The 24,040-nt window shown below is 57.4% G+C and overlaps 1 protein-coding gene across 3 annotated transcripts; it reads left to right on the top strand.

Annotated features, from left to right (window-relative positions):
* The first annotated feature begins 526 nt into the window (after nt 1–526).
* On the top strand, nt 527–24,040 carry PLEKHA2 (pleckstrin homology domain containing A2). 3 transcript variants are annotated; one of them, XM_076358914.1, is made up of 12 exons: nt 527–576; nt 5,300–5,463; nt 6,507–6,563; nt 8,691–8,739; nt 10,020–10,117; nt 14,051–14,197; nt 17,299–17,445; nt 17,627–17,695; nt 17,852–17,922; nt 18,904–18,967; nt 19,844–19,921; nt 20,349–24,040. In XM_076358914.1, the coding sequence occupies exons 2-12, from the start codon at nt 5,323–5,325 to the stop codon at nt 20,691–20,693; spliced, it is 1,266 nt and encodes a 421-aa protein (XP_076215029.1). In that variant the 5' UTR covers nt 527–576; nt 5,300–5,322; the 3' UTR covers nt 20,694–24,040. The 3 variants fall into 3 exon arrangements, with proteins under 3 accessions (XP_076215029.1, XP_076215031.1, XP_076215030.1); XM_076358915.1 differs by lacking the exon at nt 527–576 and adding an exon at nt 4,023–4,062; XM_076358916.1 differs by lacking the exon at nt 14,051–14,197.

A 24,040-nucleotide genomic window follows, 5' to 3' on the forward strand; every position in this document is an offset into this window, starting at 1 on the left:
AGGCCCGGGGGCAGCTCGCAGGACGGGCCTGGGAAGCTCTTTGCCGAAGCGTCCTGGTGACAGAGCAGGAGCTCTTTGGAGGATGTTGATTTACTGAGCAGTTTTCTGTCGGGTCTGGGGGGCTTTTGCCAGGAAGGACCCGAGCCCAGGGCTGGGCGGGGGCTCTCGGGGGAGCTCTCCCACCCCGCGGTGAGGGTGCAAAGCTCGGGGCGGGGACCGGGCTGGCCCCAGCCCCGCTCCGCAGCGGACGCCCCCACGGCGGCTGCCCGGGGGCGCGGACCGAGCCGGGCCCGGTGCCGCTGCAGGTCCGCGGGGGGGGGGGGACACACACCCCCACCGCCCCACGGAGCCGCCCGGGAGCCCGGCGCCCCGCACTCACATCCGGGGCCGGGTTTGCTAATGGGAGACGTAATTAACCCGGAAAAAAGCGACGGCGGAGCCAGGGGCACACCCCCTCCGCCGCCCGGCCCTCCGCCGCCCGGCCCTCCTCCGCCGCTCGGCGTGCGCGCAGCGCCCGCAGCCCCCAGCCCGCTCCGCCGGCCATGCGCGGGGGGCGCAGCCCAGGGACGCCGCGGGGTGAGTGCCGGGAGCGCGGGGGTCACGCGTGTCCGCGGAGCCGCCGTCCCGCCCGTGGGCAGCGCTCCCCCTCGGAGGCTTCTTCGAGGACCCCGCGGGACCGGCCGGGGAGCCCTCGCTGCCCCGTCCCCACCCTCCCTCCGTTCCCCACCGGCGGGGGCTGCCCGGCAGGACTGCCCCCGAGAAGGGGCTTCCCCGGCCGCGGGGTCGGGGCGGCCGGAGGCGTCTGTGCCCCCCGGCGCCGGGAGCGGGCTGGGAGGCGGCTGTGCCTGCGGGCAGCCGGCCGCGGCCCCGGGGGTCCGGCCCCGAGGCGGAGCACCCTTCGTGGGGCTGGTCCGTCGGTCCAGGGATGTGGCAGAAACTCCTGTCTCAGCGGCTGGAAGCATCCGTGCCTCGTCTGGTGGGAAGAGGCCTCCCTGCCGCGCCGGGGTTTGCAGCGGTGCGAGTCGCTTCTGCACGTTACTGCTTGCAGCGAGGGGTAGCGCGGGGCCGGAGAGAGCTGGAGGTAGCGAGGGCTGCTCCTGCCGGGATAGCCCGCGGTTTTGGGAACGGGGTCCCTGTGGGAGATTTGGGGGTGCTGCACACTTCGATCTCTGGGTCTGTGGGATTGGTAGCAAATGTGCAAGGATGATTTGGGATGTGCAGCTATGCAGAGTGTGTTGCCCTGACTTTTTCTGTGGTGAGATGAAGAAAGGTATCCTCGCTGCTCCCAGCCTGCCTTTCAACAGGTTAATTATTTCATTAAGGCAAATGTCTGGAATTAGCAGGAGTTAGTTGCTGAGCTCTGCCTACACCATCTGTCTCGTGTGTCAGCCGCCGGATAGACGTCGGCAGGGCAAACTCTGGAAACTCCTTTGCAAGGCCAGGTAAAAGGAAGTAGTGCTGCAACCGCTGCGGCTCGCAGCCATCGCCCCGTGCGGCCGGGGCTGTCTCGGAGCTGCGTGGGGGCAGCAGGCATCGCAGCTTGGAGCCCTCGTGAAACGGGGGTGGTTGCCCCGCGCCCCAAAAGGCACCAGGGCAGCACGGACAGACAGGCATGAGAGAGGAGGAGGATGCTGTGACTGCCTGCAGGTACAATGGGCTGTGCTGTGGAGTGAGGTGCTGAGGAGATGCCTCTGGCCAGCACTGCTGCGATGCTCTGAATGTCAGGTCTCCCGTTGCCTTGGCTTTTTCTGCTGTGGGTTTCTGTGGGGGCGCGCTCCCATTGCTGTAGCTGCGCAGCAAGTGCCAGAAGCAGGACAGAGCAGGGCACGGGCAGCCGTGATGGTGCAGTGAAGCACTGGCGTCCTGGGGGTGCTTCCTGGAAAGTCTGTCTGTGTGGCTGCACACGAGGCCTTTGAGCCAGCAGTGACCGCAAAGAGGGGCTTGGGTGCCGTTTGGACGGTGCCCTGCACCTTCTGTGTCCTCCTGGAAAGTGCTTACCTGTGTCTCAGGAGGCAGGCGGGAGGGTATTTTTTGCTGTAAACCTTCTTCTATAGCCTAATTCCTCTTGTCATCTCATTAACTGAGCCAGAAAAGGGTTGTCCTTCTTGGTGGGATATTAGGACTCTGAAAAAGCTGGGAAGTCAGTTGATTCAGAGGTAGGGAAGAGTCCTGGAAGCCTCTGATGTGCCTCACTACGAGATGGCATAAATTCCTAAAGGGGATCTGGTAATGAGATCCTGAGGGCCTGATTCGGTGCGATGCTTGGGAAGTTCAAGTTGTTGTTGGACAGCAGGTTAGCCTCTGTGAATCGGGCGCAGGCATCATCCGTAAATCGTAGCTTCCTGTGCCCAGTGCCAGTGTGATGTCCATAACGCCTTCAGTCCCTCTTATCCTCCCCCTCAGATTTCATCTTCTGTCCTTCCTACAACAAACACGAGTTTGGGTCTCGCATAAAAAAAAATTAAGACTTAGAGTTTACAAAGTGCTGTATAAATAATAAACAGTAGTGCAAACTGAGTGTTTTCTGGCCCTCCCGGAGTTCCTGAGCAGGGGGACCAAATACCCACATGCTGGTGGAGCTGGAGATGCTACTTTTATCCTTTTCCTATGGAAAAGTGCAATTCTCAGTGGCTGCAAGGAGATAGACAGTTCGTGTCCTGCAGGCGGTGGGATGTGAGGGGACAGGGAGCCTGGCTGGCTGGGGGGAGCACGGTCTGGAGGGTGGAGTTTGGAGCAGTTGCAATCTCTTCTGTCCAAAGGTTTTTGCATATCCAAGTGCAATCCAAGGTTAGCTCGCACAGAAGAGTTGAGCTGCTTTGTGGGCTTTCATCCAAGCCCATATTAATTAAGGATGGCAGGGGGGAACGTGGGGAGTCCCAGGAGGTGTCCAATGGGTCCGGCACCACAGCCCCGAAGGTCCGGGGACTCGTCCCTGGCCTGCCTGCGGCACACCTTGGCTCTTTCTCATCCCTCTCATAAGCAGAAATCTCTGGACTTTTATTAGCAGCAGGAGGAAGAGATAATTTATGAGGCCTGGTCTGAACGTGTTGGTACGGTTGAAGGCACTTGGGAATCTGTTTTCTGTGTGCTTCCCCCTGCCCACAAAAATAACCCCACAAAAAAGCAGTAAAATGTGAAGTGCCCACATAACCCTTGCATCAGGGCAAATGTGTTGTTTTAAAACAATCTCTTCTACTGAAGCAGTATGATTTCCCTCTTAGCAAAGCCCTGATACCCATCTCTGAGACGCTGGTGATAAACTCTGAAATCCTAACAACAGGTTGACTCGTTTTCTGCCACCTCTACCTTTGCAGCTGCACCACAACTCTTGCACAACACTTGCCTCTCAGGGCCCCACTCCACTGCAGCTATTCAGCTCAAAAATAGTATTTCCTCCTTTTCTGCATGAGATCTTTTATTTGTGCGGCCTCCACTTGTGGCACCTGTGCGAGTCACCCCTCTTCTACCGGACAAACCACACCAGGTTCAGCTCACGTCCTTTTGGTAACCGCTGCCTCCATCCCTGCCTGTCCACCCTAAGCCGTGGTGAGGGGGCTCTGCCCGGGCAGAGGGATGTGCCCTGCTTTCCCGCGGCTGTCGGTGCTGCTTTCGCTCCCTGTGCAGGGCTGGAAGTGATAGTGCAGAGACCCAGTCCGCTGGGGCAGCCCCATTGCAGGGGTGCTGAGGGGCTCCCCTCCCCGTGGCTCTGCAGCCAGCTCTGCTGTGCAAGGTGGGCGGGAGCTGCTGCCAAATTAAAGCAGTGGCAACGTGCACCCACTCCTGCTGACTCAAAGCGGCCGCTGCTCCTGCGGGATGACAGAGCGATGCTCAGGCTCCCCCGCGTCTTGCGCCCACGGGGGACACAGGCAAAGCCCATTTACAGGCACCGCAGCTGCCGTGCTCTCCAGTCTGGCTGCTCAGGGCCGTCGTGCCCCGTGCCTGTGTTGTGGCAGGCTCGGCACGGCATTTCTCGCTGCTTCTGCAGCAGGGGTTTGTGTGGCGGCTGCCCGGGAGGCCGGTGTTGCAGCCCAGCTCTGCTCCTCTGCAGCTGCTGTGGCCGAGGTGAGCTTGGAGGCGACCTCCTGGCTCGCCCCGGCTGGGGGTCAGTGCCGGGGAGGGTCCGTGTCTGTGGCAGACCTGGTGACATGGCTTGGCCCCGCGGAGATGGGTCATTGTTTTCCCTGCTGACTCGGCATCCTGGCTGCACAGATTTTCTGCTGGAGTTGCAGATTGTTTTCCATTTCCTGGGAGTGTGCTCGGGTTCTCTCTAGCGCGCAGTCTGCTTTGGGATTATTTTTTGTTACGGTTCCCAGGGACCTGGTGTCTCATGTCAAATCCTTTGTGGCTACTTTGTCCTCTCTCGGTGGGCCAAGCTGTGGCGCGGGGCTGCCCCACGTTGCTGAGCTCTCCGGAGGGCAGCTTTGTGGGACACGACCGCTGCTGTGACAGGGGCAGTTTGGGGCCCAGGGCTGTCACTCGGCATCGGTCTGTTGCTGCCCTGGGACATCCCAGCGGCCGTGGTGCTGCCCTGTGCCACAAGCAGTTTCGGAGCTGGGCCAGCGAGCATTTGTTTGGCAGCGTGCGGTGACTGAGTCCGTCTGCAGCTCCCAGGTTTCCAAAGTCCTGCAATTCCTCGCTGAGCTATTTTGGTCCTGCTCACTGGTCTGATCTGCCCTGCACCCGGGGCTGGCACACTGGCACCTTCTTGTCACAAAGGCGTGCTGGGTGACGTTTGTGTTTGGCAGCTTCCCCACAGTGCAAACACGCGACGGTAGCAGTTTGACTTTGCTTTTCATGTGTTAAGCCGTGGGTTGTGGAGGCCTGGGAGAGGCAGCAGGAGGTTTGGGCAGGCTGGGAAACTGGACCTGCAGGAAGCTCGGCCGGCGGCCACGGGACATGATGCGGAGGGGGGAGCTGGACGAGGAGCGAAGCCCCAGACTCTCTGCCGAGTGTCGTGCGGGCTTTCATGCCTTTTGAGATCCCTGGCCACGGTGGGGTGGGCGGCTCTTGGGGCTGGGGAGCGATGTGCACCTCCATGGGGAGGAACGTGTTTATGCAAACGCCTCATTTTTCAGCAAGGAGAAGCAGCTAACGTGCTCGTTCGGGTCAGCTCTGGCGGGTTATCCCTTCCCTCTCCTTCTTGCAAGCTCGGATGGGGGCTGAGCGACTGTGCTTGCATGCCGGCACGTCTGGCACTGACGGGTTGAGACGGCTGTAGGTGCAGGAGCAGCTAGCTCCCTGGGGAGTGGGGCTGTGGGAGCAGAGCATCCACCTCTCCCTGCCTGTCCCTCCTCTGCAGGGTGATGCGAGAAGGAGCCCGGCATGCCGTACTTGGATCGACAGAACCGTATCTGCGGGTTCCTGGACATTGAAGAAAATGAGACCTGCGGCAAGTTTCTGCGGAGGTATTTCATCCTGGACACCCAGGCCAACTGCCTCCTGTGGTACATGGACAACCCTCAGGTAGGGTCCCGCGCTGCTCCCAGCTTCACGCTGGGCATGTCTGTGGAAGCTGTTAGCAAGTCTGTAGCTGCATCTCAGGCTCCCCACTGGGCTGCCCTGGCGGAGGCATCTCCTCCGGGTCCCAGAAGGAAAATGCTGTTTGCTGCATCAGTTGTCTGTTGGGGTCTCCCGTGGCTGGGTGCGGCCACGACCAAGCTCCAGCAGAGCAGCCTCCCTGCGATTTCTGTGGTTTCCAGGACTGTCCCAGCAGCAGCTTACGCCACCAGGAGCCATTGATACCCTGGAGGAGCCTATAGAAATGCTGTGCCAATGTGAGGTGTTACACCTCCCTTGTGTCTTAGCGTAGAGACAGTGATAACAAGAAAGAGAAGAGGTTATCCTAGAAATACTTGTCATCTTGGAAGTGGCATCATACAGCAAAAGCACTTAGACCAGGAGCTGGGCGGTTGGGGGAGATGGAGTCTGTGCATGTCGCGCCTGATGTCTCTGGGAGCTGCCCCGGTGCTTGCAGTCAAGCTTAAAAGAGCAAGAGCCAAAGCTGACCTTTAGGAGGATCCTCCTGGAAACCCCACGGTGCTTGAGCACTGCTTGTAGGCTGGGGAGGGACCTGTCTTCCTAAAGAGCATCTCGCAGCAGATTCTTCATTGCCTTGTTAAAAGGGGAAGGGGAAGTGCCCGGCCAGCCGCCCGCCCACAGCCTCCTGGCCGGTGTTTAGCACAAACTCCTGCTCTCTGGGCCGTGCGGGGTGGGAGTCGGAGCTCGTCTTGCACCTGAGGTGCCGCTGCACGGGGCGGTGAGTGGGACAGGCAGTTTGGAGTGGGACCAAGGAGGGCACGGTGCTCGGGTGCAGCACAGCGTGGCCGGTCCCAGCTGCTTGTAGGGTGTGAGATGAACCAGGTGCACGGAGAAGGGGAGCAGCTGAGGCTGACAGTGTGGCTGTTGCTTTTGCTGCCTGGCCCCAGTGACACTAAATGACAGCGTGGCTCACCTCTTTTGCGTTCTCTCTGTCATTTAACTGCCATTGCTCATTAAATGTTTTGCAGAACCTGGCCATTGGTGCAGGTGCTGTCGGATCTCTGCAGCTGACCTATATCTCCAAGGTAATGTTGGGGTGGAGCAGAGGGAAAATGAATGCTCCCTGTTGTCCCCTTATCCATGTGGCTTTCCTGGGAGAGGTGATGGCTTGCCCTGGCAGCACCCGAGGTGAGGTCCTGGTCCTGCCCGAGCCTGTGCCATCCTCCCTGGGACGGGAGCCTGAGCGGGTCTGTGGGAAGGGGGGAACGTCCCTGCAGCACGGCTGAGCCCAGCGCTGGGACCGGTGTTTGCCTTCAGCTGGCGTGGGATGAGCTGCAAGGTTGAGGTGCGGGAGGAAGAGGAATTGCTCTGCCATGAGGAAGGACATGGGGCGGCAGGGACTGAGCGGGGATGGGAGCATGGTGTCAGTGTGAGCTGGACGCAGAGCTGGCAATCACCTTGGTGTTGCTGCTCCAGCACCGGGCTGAGCCAGAGTTTGCGCTCATACTGTGGTGCCCCTCTCATTTTGGCACTCAGTCCCCATAACTCCAGTGCGGTGCCTCCCGCTGCAGGTCCTGCTGCAGCCCGAGGTCTGCGGGAGGGTGCTCATCAGACCCAATGAAGATGGGGAGGTAGAGACAGTCCCAAGGTCCCTCTCGCGATGGGTTTGGGGGCACCAGTACCTCTCCCTGTGCTTAGAGGGCAGTGCCCTGAAGGATGAGACCTTCTGGAAGCTCAGTCTTCTGTCTGTCTTAATGGTATTATCCGGCTTCCACGGGAAGGCAAAAATAGTGCAATAAATGACAACTGTTGCAGCACTGGTGACTGGAACGCATGGAGCCGTGGCTGCAAGCATGGCTGCGGAAAGCGGAGCTGCCACCATCCTTTTCCCATGAGCTGCCCCTCGGCTGCTGCTGCTGGGGGGAGCGGGGGCTTGTGGCCGCCACGCCGGGCTCAGCTCCGTACTGGAGCCGGATAAAGAATTGGACAGATCTCTCTGTTCCTGCTGAATCATGATTTATAAATTAAGCGCAGATGAAGCAACGCCGGGTGGTTGAGCCTTCCCCATTTCGGAAGGAGCCTCACTTATAAATTATATACGTTTTAGTCTAAATGAAAATTGCTGTAGGACAGCATTTGGTCACAAACTGCAGGATTGGGTTATGCCAGCGGCTTTAACTACCAACTGTAAATATGCCAGAAAAATGGAGGTTTGCTTGAGAAAACATATTTAAAGCATTATAGACTGGCTCTGAAGGAGGAAGCCTGTCAGAATAAATACTCCATGAATGCTGTGCTTGGAGCCTCGGGGAGTATTATTCTTATATAAATGATTCCTACTCTTTAGGGAGAAACCACTGCTATTTTCCCTCAATTTTCTTAATTGCTGACAAGAGCGACTGTGTTAGTCCAGCAGAAACTCGCATTTTCAAGGCCTTTGAAAGCTTTCCGTTCTTTGCTTTACAGTGCAGCCAGTGCCGGGGGGGACAGCGGGAGATGAAAGCCCTGTTTCCGCGCTGACCTTCCCCTGGGACCGCGCGTTCGTTGCCGCATGTGGTCTGCGTTACATCTGATACGGGCCAGTTCCCGAGAGCTCACACAGCTGCGCTGCGGCTCCTGAGCTTGTGCCGTGCTCGTCGTCCTCGTGGGCACGGGATGCGCCAGCGCCCCGAGGGCCGCACTGCCCGTCAGCCCCGCATCCGCGCTGCTGGGGGTCCTGCCCGGCCGTTCCCAGAGGCGGCGGAGCCTGGGGTGGGAGCGGTGCCCCACGGTGGCACACAGCAGGGCTCCAACCGGGACCGGGAGGTGCATGGGGAAGATGTGCTAATTGGGCCCTGCCCACCAGCCATGTTCGTTTTCCCCTGACTCAAGCTGGCCAGCTCTCCTCCTCATTTGCAGATGGGGTAACTGCAGGGCTGGGGAGGGCAGATGATGCCTCCCCTCAGGCCAGAGCGGCTGCTGGGCGCAGCGTAACGAGGCTGCAGCCTGCAGCGTGCCAGCGGCCGGGCACTCACTCCTCAGCCCCGCACTCGCACTGCAGCATCGGAGCTGGACGGGGGCTCAGATGAATCAGGACCGTGGACTGGGTTGGAGCTTGGGGAACACTGGCTTCCCCTCTGTCATGGGTGTGTGGATGGAAGCTTCCAGCTCTCGTGCATGCTGTTAGCGTGCACTATTATCTTTAATTTTTTCTTTAATTTGCTCTGTTGCAGGTTAGCATCGCCACCCCAAAACAGAAGCCGAAAACTCCGTTCTGCTTTGGTGAGTGAGGGGGACACTGGTGGGGCTCTGCCAGGGAGGACACCCCACCACGGGAGGCTGTGGCATAGGCGCCTCCCCCGTGAGCCTTCCCGGCTGCTGCTGGACAGACCCGTGGGACCTGCCTGCATCGTCCTCGCGGTCGGGGAGGGAAGGGCGCCTGGCCTGTCGTGCCAGAGGGCCAGCACAGGGCCCTGGCCCCATGCAGTGGCCCTGTCACTGTGACCCCCCACGCAAGACGCATGGGCAGAGCCTGGTGAGGGAGGCAGGACCCTATGGGTCCCCTCTGTGAAGGTCCCCTGCAGGGACCCTGGCTTTTGCTGTGCTCCTGAATCCTTTCCGTGTGTTCCGTTGTGCTGCACTACATTGTGCAATACAGGTGGGTTTTTTTCCTTTTTAATGCCATCATAAGCTTCCGTTCCTGTTGGTGCAAGGAAGGGGTGTTTTGTGTCCAATTCCCCCCCACCCCAAATGGCCTCAGCCCGACCCATGCTGCTTCAGTGCCTTGTGCATGAGCTGTGAACTCAGGTTTAAAGCAACAGAAATGACAGCACAAGCACATACTTCTCCCAGGGGATTGGTGTTGTCTTTGCAATACTTTACTATGAGGGATGTAGCCCAAGACAAAGACCAGAGCGCATGGCACATCCCCACGCGGGGACGGGGCTGCTCCGGAGGAGCCCGGTGTGGCAGAGCCCAGGGCACGAGGCTCATGGGACTTTCAGCAAGATCTTGTGCAGTTAAAAATGTCTCCAGCTTTTTGGTGCTGGAAATCCTCCGAGAGCTTCCTCTGACCCGTCCGGCTGCCAGCCAGGAGGCAGTGCTCGCTGGGGAGTCTGCGGGGAGCGTGTCCCCGAGGAGCTTCCCAGACCCCGCTTGGGGTTCGCACCAACATTTCGGATGAGAGTTAAAACCCAAGTGCTGAGTGAAGGAAGTCCCAAGGGGCCCTCAAACACCCCATGCGAGGGGGTAACTTCAGCACTAGATTAAGTCCTAGTTTGGGCCATGCCACAGCCTTGGTTTAAGCCTGTCTTCAGCCCTGCCCTCCCTAAGCTCTGGTGTAAGGATCCGGCTGACCAGCTGCCACGTCCCCCCTCCATGCCTGAGCGCTGGCCCCTCGGCTGCTTTTCCATGTTACAGGTTACGAGACTGATATCTGCAAATGACTCTGGGACTGGGATTTGAGAGATGCTGTCTTGTTGATTTATTGTTTAATTTGTTTCAATAATGCTAAACACTGAATGGGGTTCCCTAACTCTTCTTTTTGTTCCCTTCTTTGATAGTTATCAATGCTTTATCTCAGCGCTATTTCTTGCAAGCCAGCGATCAGAAGGACCTGCAGGACTGGGTGGAGGCACTGAACCGGGCCAGTAAGATCACGGTAGGTTGCATTATGATCATCTCTGGTGTTGCTGTGTCCTGCCTTGATGGGCCACTCAATAAATGCCTGGAAGAGCTGTGCTTTTCCTTCTTGCTGTGCTCTCCTCCTCCATTGCCTCCCTAGTCTCACCTGAGGAGCAGTGATGGTGGTGGCCGGGCTGTCCCCAGCCTGGGAGCAGGTCTGTGCCAAACTTGCCAGGCTTTCTTCTGGGTTAGTGCTGAGGCTGCACCAGGGAAGGATGGAAGCGCAGCTCTCGGCTGGTGGCTGCAGCATCTTGTCCTCCTTCTGGAGCCCACTCTGCTTCTGGTGCATCCCTTGTTTTGCTGTTGAGTGAAGCAGCTGTAATATGGGGCTGTAGCTCCCGAAACCTCCTCATTCCCAGGAGAGCATGCCCTGTTCCCTGGACAGCCCCGCGAGAGCAGGGCTCTTACACAGACACGCTGGGGCTGCGTGCAGTTCTACCAGCACGCGGGGCTGGGCTGGTTTGGATCTGAGGGAGAAGCTCTCCGAGCAGAGGAGGGATGTGCTGGCAATGCACCCTTTTAGCACGCGGGCTGGACGGCTTCGCCATGTCCCTTTGCAAGGCCAGAGCTCCGCAGTGACCCCTCTCAGGGGTCTGGCTTCAGATGGGAGATGTTCCCTCCACCATCCCCAGGGATCCTACTGGTCAGGATTTACTTTGCTGCTGTTTGCTCGTGCATCTTTGCGCTCCCTGCCCAGCTGCTGTGGGGGATGGCACTTGCACCCTGGGGAAGGTCCTGTGGGATCTGTCCCCATCCCCGCCTGCTCCGGGGACGTTTCCCTCCTGTCAGCTGGGATACCCGTAACCAACTCCTCACTGTGGCTGTCAAAGGGCGTCTTTCTTTTGCTTTAAAAATTGAGTAAATAAATTATTGTTCTTCCTGGAACACCGGGTCTTGTGACGAGGCGTAGCAAATGCCCTGCACTGTAGGGCATCGTAGGGTGGGTTGTGCCTGGATCCGAAGGAGTTTGTCTGCCATCTCCTCTCCTTTACTGTTGTGTTCATACAACTGTAAATTAATGGTCACTGACCCAGTAACTCGCGAAGTCTGTGCTCCTCAGCTGCCCAGTGCTCCTGGCGATGAGGGTTGATGCTGTGCTCCCTCTCTCTTGCAGTGGGAGTAGAAGCACCGTCTGCACGCTGCGTGTTTGATGCTCAGTTGGCAGTGCCCGTACACTGGGACTCCTGGGTTAGGCGTTCGCAGGACAGCATCTTCCTGCACCTGGGATGTGGGGGATCCCTGCGAAAGGGTCAGGGGCACTGCAGGCTTCTGTGTACCTGGCATTAGCAGTATTGCCAATGTTTAATGCTAGCAGGGTTTTGCTACATCATGCGCTGATGCATGTTTTTCGTGGTTTGTAAACTAAATACAAGGAAAAATCATGGCAAACAGTTTAGGATTAGGGCCTATCAAGTAACTTTTTTTCATTGAGTTTTTTGTTTAAAATCACTGGAGTGCTGTGTTGTAGTCCCTGTGGGAAACTCATCTACAAGACCAGACCTGGCTTGTATTTTCTTTTTTTATCTGCAAATACATTAAATGTGACAACCTCTGCGCCTGAAGCCACCAAACTGACTGCACGGGCTCTGGCTTGTACCTTCTCTCTGATGGGCTCAGGTGATATTGGCTACAAAAAACCCACCTCCAAAACCGGGTAGGAGTTGTAACCAGAGCCTGCCAGTGACATTTGTCTAGGTGTACCGCCGGGGTAGTTTCCTCCGGGGTAGTTGCCTGCAGGCAGCCCGTGTTGCTGATCTGCCAGGCTGGCTGAGGTGGGAGCTGGTGTGACAGTAGGAAGACACATCTTCTGTTTCTGCAATAAACCAGGGTGATTTTCATACCCTGATGTTGACCAGCCCTTCCCAACTCTGACTGTGTCCCAGCTGGCCGACCAGCTCATCCAGCCCTGCAGGGAGGAGTTCTCGCAGACTGGCTGGGAATCACAGGGCTACTGGGATGCGGGTGACGCTGCTGCTCTGTCCTGCATGGGAAATCCCTCTCCCTGCTCTGCAGCTTCCCATAGGTCTCTGATTGTGCCTGGGTTTCCTTGGACTGCTCCGAGTTGCAGTGGCTTCATCATCTTGGCGTGGGTGGGGAAAGCACAGAAGGCCCACGGGGAGTTGTTCTGGCTTTTGGCAGGGTTTTGACCCTTACCAGCCTCTGGCCTTTGAGTGGTCTCCCTCTCCCTTTGCGTGGGGTGCATCACACCAAGCACACTCATGTGCGCTGTATGTTCAGTGCATGCTGCTGCCGGCCGAGTCACTCACCACAGTGGGATGGGAAGGACGGGGCAGCAGTTCGGGTATTACTCCTGGTGCAGAGATCCAGGTTCAGCTTCCGCTTCTCACGGAGACTTCTCCTCTGCTCTTGGCAAATCAGTTCCTGTGTTTCCTCACCCTGCATGCTGTCTTTGTAGCCAGGGCCTTGGCAGCTGAAGGCATGAGGCGTGCAGTGGGCTGGTGTGACCGTGACAAGGGACTCTGCTCAGTTCTGCACGAGGAGGCTCGAGCTGGCGGCAGCACTGCCTTGTGCTGGGTGCCGAGCAGCACCTTCCTCCTTGCACTGCTGCCTGCAGAGAGATGCAGCTCCTTCCCTTTGCCCCTGCCCCGCTGCCCGTGCACACAATGTCTCTGCATCTGCGTTGTGAAACCGTTTCCTCTGGCCGGGTGGCCTGTGCCGGCTCCCCAGCCTCGCCGCGCACCCGCGTCGTGCTCGCCTGAGTTGTCAGGGCAGGCAGCTAGTGAGTGCCGGTGCCCGTGGGCGCTGGTGCTCTGCACAGGGCCGTGCAGCGCAGGCGTGCGGGAGCCTGCCATGGTCTGGCCCCTCACTCTCAGGGCAGCGGCATTTCCGAAGCAGGAAGCGATGGCGCCTGAACGTGCCACTGCCCCCTGCCCGGCACTGCCTGCCCCCTGCCCGGCACTGCCTGCCCTGTCAGCTGAGCCTGGCTGCTGGTGAGCACCCGGGGCTCTGTGTGGGCAGCGTGACCGGGATCTCGTCCTTGGCCCTTCCTCCTCTCCTGCCAGACCTCTCCCGCCTGCGGGTTTGTGAGGTCTTAGCACAGACCTCTGCCCCCTGAGACTTAAGCCAGGTCTCAGCCTAAACACGAGTCCAGCCGTCTGCCTCAGGAGGGACTTCAGAGCAGCTGAGAGCTCTGCTCTGCCCAGCCAATAGCCGATGATGCATGGTGCAGTTTGCACGGAGAGGACTGCGTGTTACTCCCTGTGCACTTTGGGGTGGAAGGCAAGAGGGTGGGTTGGAGCCAGAGACCGCAATTAATGGCATTAGAAAAGTGGAAGTGCAGACTTGGGAAGGAAAACTTGGAAACCCGCCTTTCTGTCCAGAGCTGGGTGCTGGAGGGAAGGAGCTGGGAGGGGGAAAGGAAGGATGCTGGCGCCGGGAGCTGGGTCCCTGTGGCACAGCCTCTGCCCAGGGATGTGGGACCGCTCGCAGTGGAGACACAACCTGCCCGGCTGCGCGTTGGTGCAGGGTGCACAGGCGTTCAGTGTATAAAGCAGCGCCTGGCTGTCTGCCGTGCCCCTGCTGACGTGCTGCAGCTCAGCCTCGTTAGGCAGACAAAAGCTCATCATTAAGCGTAGCTGTAAGTAGAGCGGGAACAATTAAAGGAGCAAGTGTCCCACAAACGCATCGGGCTGCAGAGGCAAGTCGCAGACTCATGTGAGGTGATGCTTAATTATTCACCACCTCTCATCTCCCATCTCAGTGCCTCCTGCAAACCGCCTGGGTGGGGCCCACACCCTCCTTAATTGGGGTGGCTTGTTCATTTATTATTTTTTAAAGGAACATTGCTGCATTTAGGCTGGGAGGACAGAGACAATGGTGCCCAGAGCAGGTGTGGGGCTGCCCGGCATGGTCATGCCTGTGTGCTTCACCCCCTTTCTTTCTCCCGTAGGTGCCAAAGGGTGGTAGCATCCCACCAGCCACAGAGATCACGAAGCCTCCAGTGGTGCCCCAGGCCCAGGATAGGAAGCCCCAGGTGGCCTACAAAACTGAGATCATCGGGGGGGTGGTGGTCCACACACCCATCTCCATCAACCAGGTGAGCTGGCAGGATCTGTGCACTGTCCCAAATGCTGGGGGTAAAATCCCTGCGACATCAGCACCCTGTTTTGGTCTCTCTGTTCCCCATGTTTTAAGAGCAGCTCCTAATGGGGATAAGCAGAATAGGTGGCAGCTTTCTCCATGCGTAGCTGGGCGAGGCCATTCCCACCACACCCCACTTTGATGTTGCCGCACCTCGCTGCCGGGGGCCCTTCGGTGCTTGAGCTGGGCTTTGAGGGGTCCCTGCCCGCTGGGTTTTGTGTCTGGCTCCTGCTGCTGTCGTTGCCCTGCCAGCAAGGGTGTGCTGCCTTCTGAGTTGAGCGGAGTGAGGGTGGCTGGGTCTGCAAATCACTCGTTGCAAATGATACTCAGATTTCTGCTTTAGGAAGGGAGAGCACAGGGAAAGCGAGTGTCTGGGTGTTTTTATTCCTTTACCATCCTGCTGTGCCCCGCCAGTATTGAGCAGCGCAATGGATGGAGAAATACTGTTAACACACATCACTGATGGGCCCTGTCCTTCTCTAACCTGCGTGTCAGAGTAGCAGAGCTTGTGGACGTGGGTCCTGCGGCCTGGCGCTGGGCTGGGGCGTGGGGTCCAGGAGTCTGGGGGAGCTCTGGGGGTCTGGGGGAGGTCCAGCCATGGGGCTGGAGACAGTTGCTGGTTTGGGCTGTTGGGAAGGCTGGTTTGCACTTTCATTTCTGGAAACCCAGCTTGGTGCCTGCAAACCCTTCCCACTCAGGGGTGTATAAATAGCTGCACTTAGCACCCTGTAGCACCTCTCCTTTGTCTTGCTCTGAAGTGTGATGAGACAAGGGGGTGTGAGGAGGAGGAGGCAACGAATCTGCTCAGCTTCCTGGCCATCCCTCACCATCCACCCACACGTCCTGGGTCCAAATCCCCCATCAAGGTGCCTGGGGCAGAGGGACCCCATGTTGCTGCCCCCATCAAAGCAGCCAAACGGACTGACCTGTCCTGGAGGCGGTGGCTGACACCGCTTGCCGTGGCTCTGCGCCCCCTTCCCTCGGCACGTGGCTGGGTGTGCACGTGGTGTCTCCCACCTTTGGGCGCTCATCCGGCTCTGGGGCTCACTTCAGCTCTTATCAGTGGCAGCACTAAAAATAGAGCAGAGAATTAGATCATTGCAGTGCTTTTTTGCTGGCAGGCGCTTTTAACGCTTCCCTGGCCACAGGGTTTGTCGGGGAGTGAGGTGCGGAGGTGTGTGGGGTGCAGAGGTGTGTGGGGTCGGGGCTGCTCCCAGGGTTGGGCTCTCAGCTGTCCCTTCCCGGTGCTGCTGCCCCATGGGATGCTGCTGGACCCTCTGCCCCATGTGTGGGGTGGGGAAGGGCAGGGAAGACTGTGCCTCCCCCCTGCTTCCCCGTGTGCCGTGCAGCCGAGGCAGCCTGGCTGCCTGCTTGCAAACAAGTGGCAGCAGCCAGCCTTGTGACTTTCCTTTTTTGTTTCAGTGAGTTAAAGCTGCTCTTTCCTCCTGACTCTTGAGTCTGTCTCGCTATCCTCCCCTGCCACCACCTCCCGAGAGCCGCGAGCTCCACCCTCAGCCCTTGCCCAATTTCTTTCTTTCACCGAGGGGTTTTTTAAAGGTGGTGCATCAGCTGCTGGACTATTTTCTGTGCTCTTGCAGCTTGCACTGTGTGAAATGGCGATTCCTCCACTGCAGCTTCCTGGGCGCGTTTGTGGTTTCCTGGCTCTGCCCCGGCCGGCCGGTGCTGCCCTGCAGTGGCTCTGGGACTGCAGCGGGGAGCCCCACGCTCTGGCTGCACCCCCAAACTGGCCTGCAGCATCACCCCGGCTCCTGGGTGTAACGCTCCCTATTGCAGCAGCATCCCCATCTCTGGTTTTGGACACGTACATCTGTAATGCTCGGCAGAGCCCGTGCAGCCCAGGCGAGGGAAGCGGGCGGTTTCCTCTGCTCCACCGCTCTCCGGAGGTGCCAGGCGGCAGTTTGGGGCCAGCCAAATGGCTGCTTGTCTCTGTCCTGGAGAAACCAAAGCAGCCTCTCGAAGGTGCTGGAAGGAGCAGTGCGGGCAGGTCGCTGGTTAACCGCACTGGCAGTCTCACCGGCGCGGGTGCCATATAAGGCTGGTGGCAGCGAGAGCCACCCCAGCTGCCATGGCAATTCTCAAACCTCAGCGCAGAGCTGGAGGAAGGGGTTGGAGGGATGGGGGAAGGAGATGAGCACAGATGTTTCATCTCAACCATCCTCTGTGCTGCTGAGGGGGAAGGGAGGGCGCTGCCGGGGAACGGGGTGGCGTGGGGGAGAGAGGGGTGATGCTGGCAGCAGGACAGGGTCCGGCCCTTGGGATGCACTGGGAAGTGCTCGGGTTGAGCCAGGGGATGGGTGCTGGATGCACGGCCACGTGCACAGCTCGTCCATGCTCATAGCAGCAATCGTTGTGCTTGGGGAGAGACAGCTCAGGGCCAGGGGAAGTGCGAGTTTTCTACCTGAACTCTAAACATCACAGTTTCTTTTGGGAGAATTTGGCTGTGAAAACGTGGAGTGGAGACTTTACGGCTTTCCTGAGCAGTTTGTTCCCATGATATATTGCCTTCTCCAGTTGGAAAGCATCCCTGCTTTCTAACTTGGGTTTGTCTGGCTCCAGCTTCCAGCTGGTGGTTTTTGTTCTGTCTCCCTCTGCCAGATGAAAGAGCTCCTCGTACCTTGCGTTTCTCCCTGAGAAGGTCTGTGGTGCAGTTGAGTCATCTCTCGGTGCTTGATAAGCCAGGCAGATGAGGTCCTTTAACTCCCCTGCTGCAAGGGATTTTCTTCAGCACTCAAATTGCTTTTCTGTAGCCTTTCCAATTTCTTACCATTGTTTTTAACGTGTGGGCGCCAAAAGAGTGAATAGTACTCAGGCAGCAGTCTGAAAAGCTGCATGCAACGAGATAAAACCAGCTCTCTACTCTGGTTCATTCCCCTGTTCATGTCCAGGCATTGCAATTAGCCCTTGGCATGCAGCACTGTGCTCAGGGCTTGCTTCGGGCTGCTTCTCCCTCCAGCTCAGGTGTCCTGCCTTCTAGCAGGGAATTCCCCTCCCTGCTCTCTCTGTGCTCCCCCGTAACTCTGTGCTCTCCGGTTGCAGAATGGGGGGGATGGAGGGGAGGGCAGCGATGTGGCTGCCCACCCGCTGCTGCGGCGCTCACAGAGCTACATCCCCACCTCGGCCGCCAAGCCGCCCGCCGGGCCCCCCGTCCTCAAGAGCGGCTACTGCGTGAAGCAGGGGAACGTGGTGAGTGCTGGGGTTCCCCTGTGCCGTGGGCAGCGGGGTGCCTCAGCCGGGCGGGTGGCGTTGGGCTGGCTGCTCCCCCGTGGGTCGGGGATGCTCCAGGGATGCTCTGGATGCTGGACTGTGACAGCGTGGGGAGAGCACCAGAGCCCAGCACCAAGCGGTTTCCTCTTCTCTTTTCCAGAGGAAGAGCTGGAAGCGCCGGTACTTCGTTCTGGATGAATTTTCCATCAGTTATTACAAGTGTGAGCAGGTGAGCAGCCCCCGCCTGGGACCGGCTGTTCCCAAGCAGAGGTCTGGGGCTGCTGCGCTCCCGTGCCGGTGCGGGCGGCTCCATGGGAGGCACATCCCAGCGCCACCAGCCCCAGGGGCCAGCCAAGACCATCACTGTCTCCTCTCGTCTCCACAGGACAAGGAGCCCTTGCGTTCAATTCTCCTGAAGGACGTCTGCAAGACCCACGAGTGCCTGGTCAAGTCTGGGTAATGCTCCCGTCCGTGTTTCCCTGGACTGCAGTTCCTGCTGTAGCCCTCGGTTGTGCTGGGCCCGGAGCAGCTAATGGGAGCTCTGGCTGCTCCGGCTGCTGGTGGGAAGCAGCTCCCGGAGGAGCTGAACTGGAGGAGGGCAGGAAGGAAACTCAGCTCCCTACTTTGGGGAGCCCAGAGGGCCCCAAACAGCGGCTGCTGCTGCGAGCTGGGGCCAGGCTGAGCTGTGCTGCCACTCGCTTTTCTTTTACAACCCGGTAACCCAAATGTCGCCTCTTTGTTTTGCTTTTAAGAAATTTCTTCCCCTTCAGTTCCATGAGCAGGTCAGGGAAATGTGGCTGGATGCAGGATATTGTCCGTCCTCTGTTCTGGTGCTGATAGCCATCTCTGTTGGACAGGCATGCTCCTACAGCTCTCTTATCTCCATAGATTAAGGAGTATGGGGCCCTGCACAGTAAATAGCGTCGTATGACAGAAGAACAAAGGTGTTCATAAAGCTGCCAAAAGCTGTATATAGGCATTTTCCTTAAACTAGCACAGGTGGCTACACAATGTCTTGGGAGCAATTTATTGCAGCAAATGCTGATAAAATCAAAGTGACTTGGAGACTTGCAATGGAAAATGAACTAAGAAAACAAACCTCTTTAGCTAAAGTAAAAATATATTTTATTAATATATCTTTGCATTTTTATTCTTAATAAGTAATAGAAAGTTCACATTTAAAATGAACTGTAAATGAGATGGATTACAGGTCTGGGGAGGGGCGGGGGTTTGCCTGCAGGCAGCAGAAGCTAGAATGTGTTTGTAGCTGAAGGTCTCTGGGGAGCTGGAATTGTCTTCTCAAAATCCCGATGAGATCCAAGGTTTGCCTTCAATATGTTTTTCCCCAGCATACTCTAGAGATGAGGGTAAATACGGGGTTTTTTTCCATCTATGATGACTTCTGGGTAGTGACCGTCTCTTTCTCGCTGTTTCTAGTGACCTCCTGATGCGGGACAACCTCTTTGAAATCATAACGAGCTCCAGAACCTTCTACATCCAGGTGAGGCAGCCGAGGCGGGTTTGCTTTTCTGCGCAGTATGTTCAGCTCTCCACAGCTCATGCAAGCCATGCTCCTGCAAACAGGCTGTTCCCCAGCAGCCTCTCGGCCAGCAAACACAAGCAGATGAATTCGTAACAGCTTCGCCTGGCGTCGGGGCACAGGCGGCGAGGGAGAACTGCCAGGCGGTTTCACTTCTCCCCTTGGGCTTATTTATAATAGCAGCTATTTGTGTGAGCAGGAAAAAGCAGAGGCAAAAGCACAAAGGGCGATCCGATGAGCATCCCGAGTGCACAGGGCTGTGTCTGCACCTCCCCTGTCCTGCAGATTTGGCCAGCCCTTCTCCACCGTGGGGAGGGGTATTAAGTTGGTCTCCCCGTTGCTGGCTGAGCTGGGCAGGGGGAGGCAGCAGATGGGGGATGCTGTGCGTGGTGCTCTTGGCATTTGCAACACCCCTCAGCACTTGAGAGTCCCCAAAGAGCAGCCAGCGCACTGTGCCATGCCATGCAGGGGATGCACATCCCCACGTGCACGGGCAAAGCCCCAAACTCTGCTGCCCAGAGAGCACAGCCCCAGGTGGGCTCATGGCAGGATGCAGACCCCGAGCCTCTGCCAGTGCAGGGGCAGGGTTGGTAACACCCCGACAATTTTTTTTTCTCTCCTTAAATGCTTTATCTATTCCTGATATAAAAATGCTGCAATGTGGAGAGTAGCTCCCCTTCTGCGGGGGGAGATGGGGTGGTGCAGTGATTTTTAAGCAAGCATAAATTAGTAGCAAATATACTGAGAACGTGTCCACGTTTCACTGTGGGGATCAACTCTGGCTGCACCGGGGGCTTGCAGAAGGCAAAGTCTCATTTGGGCTGGTGTGTTCTGCAGGCAGACAGCCCCGAGGATATGCACAGCTGGATCCGAGTAATCACAGGGGCAGTCCAGGCCCTGAAAACCCGCCCGAGGGTAGGTCATGTCCTTTCTCCTTCATATTTAGTGTCAAATGAAGATCATGCCAATGTACAAGATATTTATTTAGGGGCTTGTGTAAGTGCTCGGTTAGCCCGTTTCCAGGATGAGATCCCTGCCCTCTGGGTTTGTTTGCCAGTCGCTGGAAAAGTTTCCTTGAAAAAGATTGAAAAGTGAGGTTCAGCCATCGAACTGGACCTGCGTGAACCCTGCTCTGCTCCGAGGCACAAGCGAGAGCCTGACTGCTGACAAAGGGCCATTCAATTCAGACTTTCACTTTGCTTAGGGTTTTTTTCCCTTTCTGCAGAGCATGTAAAGGGCCTGGTCCTGGTCCCGGTCCCCAGGGCTTTGCAAATTGCTCACAGCAGTTGCACACACAAAAACCCAACCCTAGCCAGAGCTCACTCTGCGTCTGTCCTTGCAGGAAATGTCCTTCATGAGATCAACCTCCATGGTCAAGCCTGGGGGCTCCACAGCCCCCTCCCAGCACAGGCAGGCAGCAGAGGAGAGGAGAGCGCTGTGCAAAGCCCCCTCCACCTCCTCCTGGCAGCCCTGGACGCCGGTGCCGCAGGCGGAGGGGAAGCAGCCGACGCCGGAGGAGGCACCCATGCTGCTGAGAGACTCGGTGTTCGTACCAGCCTTCACAGAGCGCGACGCTGGAGCCGTGCTGGGCAAGCGCGTGCGGCACAAGTCGGAGCCACAGCATCTCAAGGAGAAGCCGTTCGCCTTCGATCTGGACGATGAAAGCATCCGGACCTCCGACGTCTGACCAGGCGCTGAGCCACCCCCCGGCTCCGTGCGCTGCCTCCCCGGCCGCCGGTGGTCCCCATGGGGTGGTTCAGGGCACGCAGCTGTGCCGGGCTCGGGCCAGCTGGTCTCCACACATCCACTCAGCGCCTCAGACCGAGCTCACCCCGTCATCTCAGCAGGGGTGAAGTGCCCCTTCCCTCCACCACTGCTCTTCCCTGCGATACAGGATCCGGCTGGACCCGCGTCCCGGCACCCTGCTCTGCCGGGGAGTGGGGTCCCTGCCTGCTCCTGCCTGGGCTTTGCCCCGGGTGCAGCCTGGGTGGCTCTGTGTTTCAGAAGCTGCCTCCAGGCAGGGCGACCTGGAGGTGCCTCATGCTGCCATCGCTCGCCGTGCAGGACGGGAAGCGCTGGTCCTCAGCATGGCCTGGCGCAGGGGCATCCTCTTCCGCAGCTGTGTAATTTCCCCCAGAAAACAAGCCTGGAGGAAGCAGCAGGAGGTCTCAGAGGTGTGAAGGGGAGTGTGGCCTTTCTTGTGTTTGGAAAAACATTTTTCTCCCCTTTTGTGCTGCTCAGCCTTCCCCAGGCAGCCTGGGCAGAGCCGGGCAGACACCAGCCCGCAGCTGCCTGCACAAGGGACACGCTGCAACTTCCCGTTTTGATGACTTTTTCCCTAGGATTCCAGCTCTTTACGCTGCCTGACTAGTGATGTATCAACAAATCTGTTGGCTTTTAATTACGTCTTTTTATATCTGTGGCCACTGTTAAACCCCGGCACTGGCAGGCTCCCTGCTCAGCCACTCCAAAAGGCTTATTGGTACTTTCTGAGCGTGAGCCTGGGCAGGCAGCTGGTGCAACAGTGGCTCCCGGGGACCGGAGGATCCTCAGGTATGGTGTTGATTTTGCACGGCATACATCTGGGTACCAGAAAGCCGTGCCCGGGTGGTGAAGTGCTTTTAGCAAAAAGCAACGAAAGCCGAGTGTGTAAATGAAACTGGGAAGACTTGTCCAACCAACTCGCCTGCTGCCTGCCTTGAAATGAAAATGAGCAGAAAGTTTTAGAGCAATGTGAACTCATCATTTCCATAACGAAATCAGTTCCTGTAGATGAATAACGTGTAGATAAATAGCGTGTAGAAAATACAGGTATTCCCTAGGCAGCGAGATCGTCTGATATCTTCACCCCAAGATGTGTGTGTAACCCTTGGTACCAAGTGAGGACACACCTCTCCGTCCTTGCTTGCTGTCAGCAGCAGGTCGTGTTGGTGTGACTTTGCTGCATCAAGCCCATCCAGACATAGGTGCTGCTTCACTCTTCGTTTGAGGGCTCTCGTTCAGGCCTGACTTACCCAGAGCCAAGGTGGCAGAGTGAGGAGCATTGGCTGGGACGGTGCCCGTGCACCACGGAAAGCAGCACACGTTTGAGTAGGAAAGCTTTAGTCCAGAATTGCGTTAAGCTGAAACGAGCAAGTGAAGGCATCCCTTGCATTAAGCTGCTGTGGTCTGCAGGCGTCCCCAGCTGCGGTGCCCCGTGTGTGCCCTGTGGGCAGGAGGCAGCAGCCTGGGCAGCAGCAGCAGCAGCACCCTGGCTGGGCGCCGGAGCTCTGGGCAAGGCTGCAGGAGGTGCCCGGGGGCCAAGGGCTGTGCAGGGCCCTGCTGATGGGCACATGGGATCTTTTAAATGCACTTGCCTTGGCCCAGCTGCACTGCCGTGTCCCATGTCAGACGCGGGCACGCTCTTTGCCATCTCTGATATATGCCAGCTGATAAATCCAGGTGGCCGGTGCGGGAATTGCATTGCAAGCTTAGCAGCACATGGAGTGTTCTGGAGTTAACACGGCTTCCCTTTACTGTGGACTAGTTACCTGTTCTTTTTTTTTTTTTTTCTTCCTTTTTTTGTGTCATTACATGTTCTCTGCTCTGCAAAATCAGCTCAACATGTTCCCCAAGAGCAAAAAATCTGGTTTGTCCCTGCCCTTTCCAGGTCTCCAGCTGTTTGGCAGCTGTGCTTCAGCCTAGCTCAGGCTCAGCCTGGGATCGAGCGGAGCTTTGTCAGTTGAGCTCCGAGGCGTTGATTAGCCCGATGGATCTTAACAAGATTAAAATTGCATCTTCCTGCATCAATCCCCTCCTGTGCTGGAGGGGCTGCTCCTCCAGCCGTGCTCTGCTGGAGCCCCGGGCAGGTGCAGCTGGAGGCGCCTTGGTGCAGCCTGGGGGAGGCGGTGACGGGGCCTCCCGAATTCGGGGGTAAGAGTGGCTCAAAGCGGGGTTGTGTGGAGATGCTGGAGAACACTGAAACTATGAAAACGAGTGGGAATCGATGCAAACGGTACAGGGTGAGTGTTAATATTTGTTATTTAATTGTAGAAACCTAGATCATGCTGTTCCTTTTTCTTCCCCTTCTTGCTTTATTTGCACTAGTGTTTGAAATCTTTTTTTTTTTAGGCTGACTTGCTGTTTGGCTCATAACATGGTGTTTCAAAAATGTTTTAATAGTTTGGTAAGCATATCAATCATAGAGTCACAGCATTTGGTGATAGCGCTCTGACCTCATTTCTGGAAGACTTCAAATGCAGAGGGACGATGGTTACTTTGTGCAAGGCTTCAAAACCATGGAGTACCAAGTTTTTTTGTTGCTTGATAATTGCAAAGTTTCCTCGGGCCTGGGATGGTAAAGCAGAAGCTTGTTGCACAATTAGGGTTAATTATCCAGGAGGAGAAACTACCAGTGGCTCCAGCGCTCTTGCGACATTCCTGTTTCTCATTCCCACCCTCCCTGCATCCCCAGGACAGCGTAAAGGCTGAATGTGAGACTGCAACGAGTGTGTTCAGAGTCGAGCTGGGCTCCAGACCCATCCATGATGCAGGTGGTGTTGAGGGGAGGAATTTCTCTCCCATCCCCAAGGACCAGGCAGATGCAGCCAGACCTCGATGGAGCTTTGCAAGGATTGTTTTAAAGCAAACTGGTGTCCCCTCACCTCTGCGTTTGCCTCCCGGCTCTCCCGTGTGGGGATGAACGCTTCCCCCCGTAACTGCTCCCTTCTGAAAATGAAGCATGCGCTGTGAGTTTCCCTGCTTTCCTAGGGATGCGTGCAGGTTCAGGGAATCTTGTGTGGAAAGAGTGGTGTGAGAGATGGGTTTGCTCTTTTCTATGAAAACTTCCAAGCGGTTTCAGCCGTTTCTGCGAGTGCTAGCTGTGGATTTCAAGTGCTCTTAGGGCCGGGGTGCCTCGCGCGGGCGATGCTCTGTGACTCCCGTGGTGTCGGTTACCCGCCTCCCACCCCTCGCCTGTAAATGCTGGCTGCAGGAGATGCAATGCCCTTTTTTCCCCTGTGTTTTTAAATAAAGAAGGAAATCCCAGTCACTTTT

The sequence above is a fragment of the Aptenodytes patagonicus genome, chromosome 24, assembly GCF_965638725.1.
Source record: "Aptenodytes patagonicus chromosome 24, bAptPat1.pri.cur, whole genome shotgun sequence".
Taxonomy (NCBI): Eukaryota; Metazoa; Chordata; class Aves; order Sphenisciformes; family Spheniscidae; genus Aptenodytes; species Aptenodytes patagonicus.

Coding starts and splice junctions, on each gene's coding strand:
- PLEKHA2 (XM_076358914.1), top strand. CDS start 5,323: ATGCCGTACTTGGATCGACAGAACCGTATCTGCGGGTTCCTGGACATT. Junction 8,740..10,019: donor GAAAACTCCGTTCTGCTTTG/GTGAGTGAGGGG, acceptor CTTCTTTGATAG/TTATCAATGCTTTATCTCAG. Junction 10,118..14,050: donor ACCGGGCCAGTAAGATCACG/GTAGGTTGCATT, acceptor TTTCTCCCGTAG/GTGCCAAAGGGTGGTAGCAT.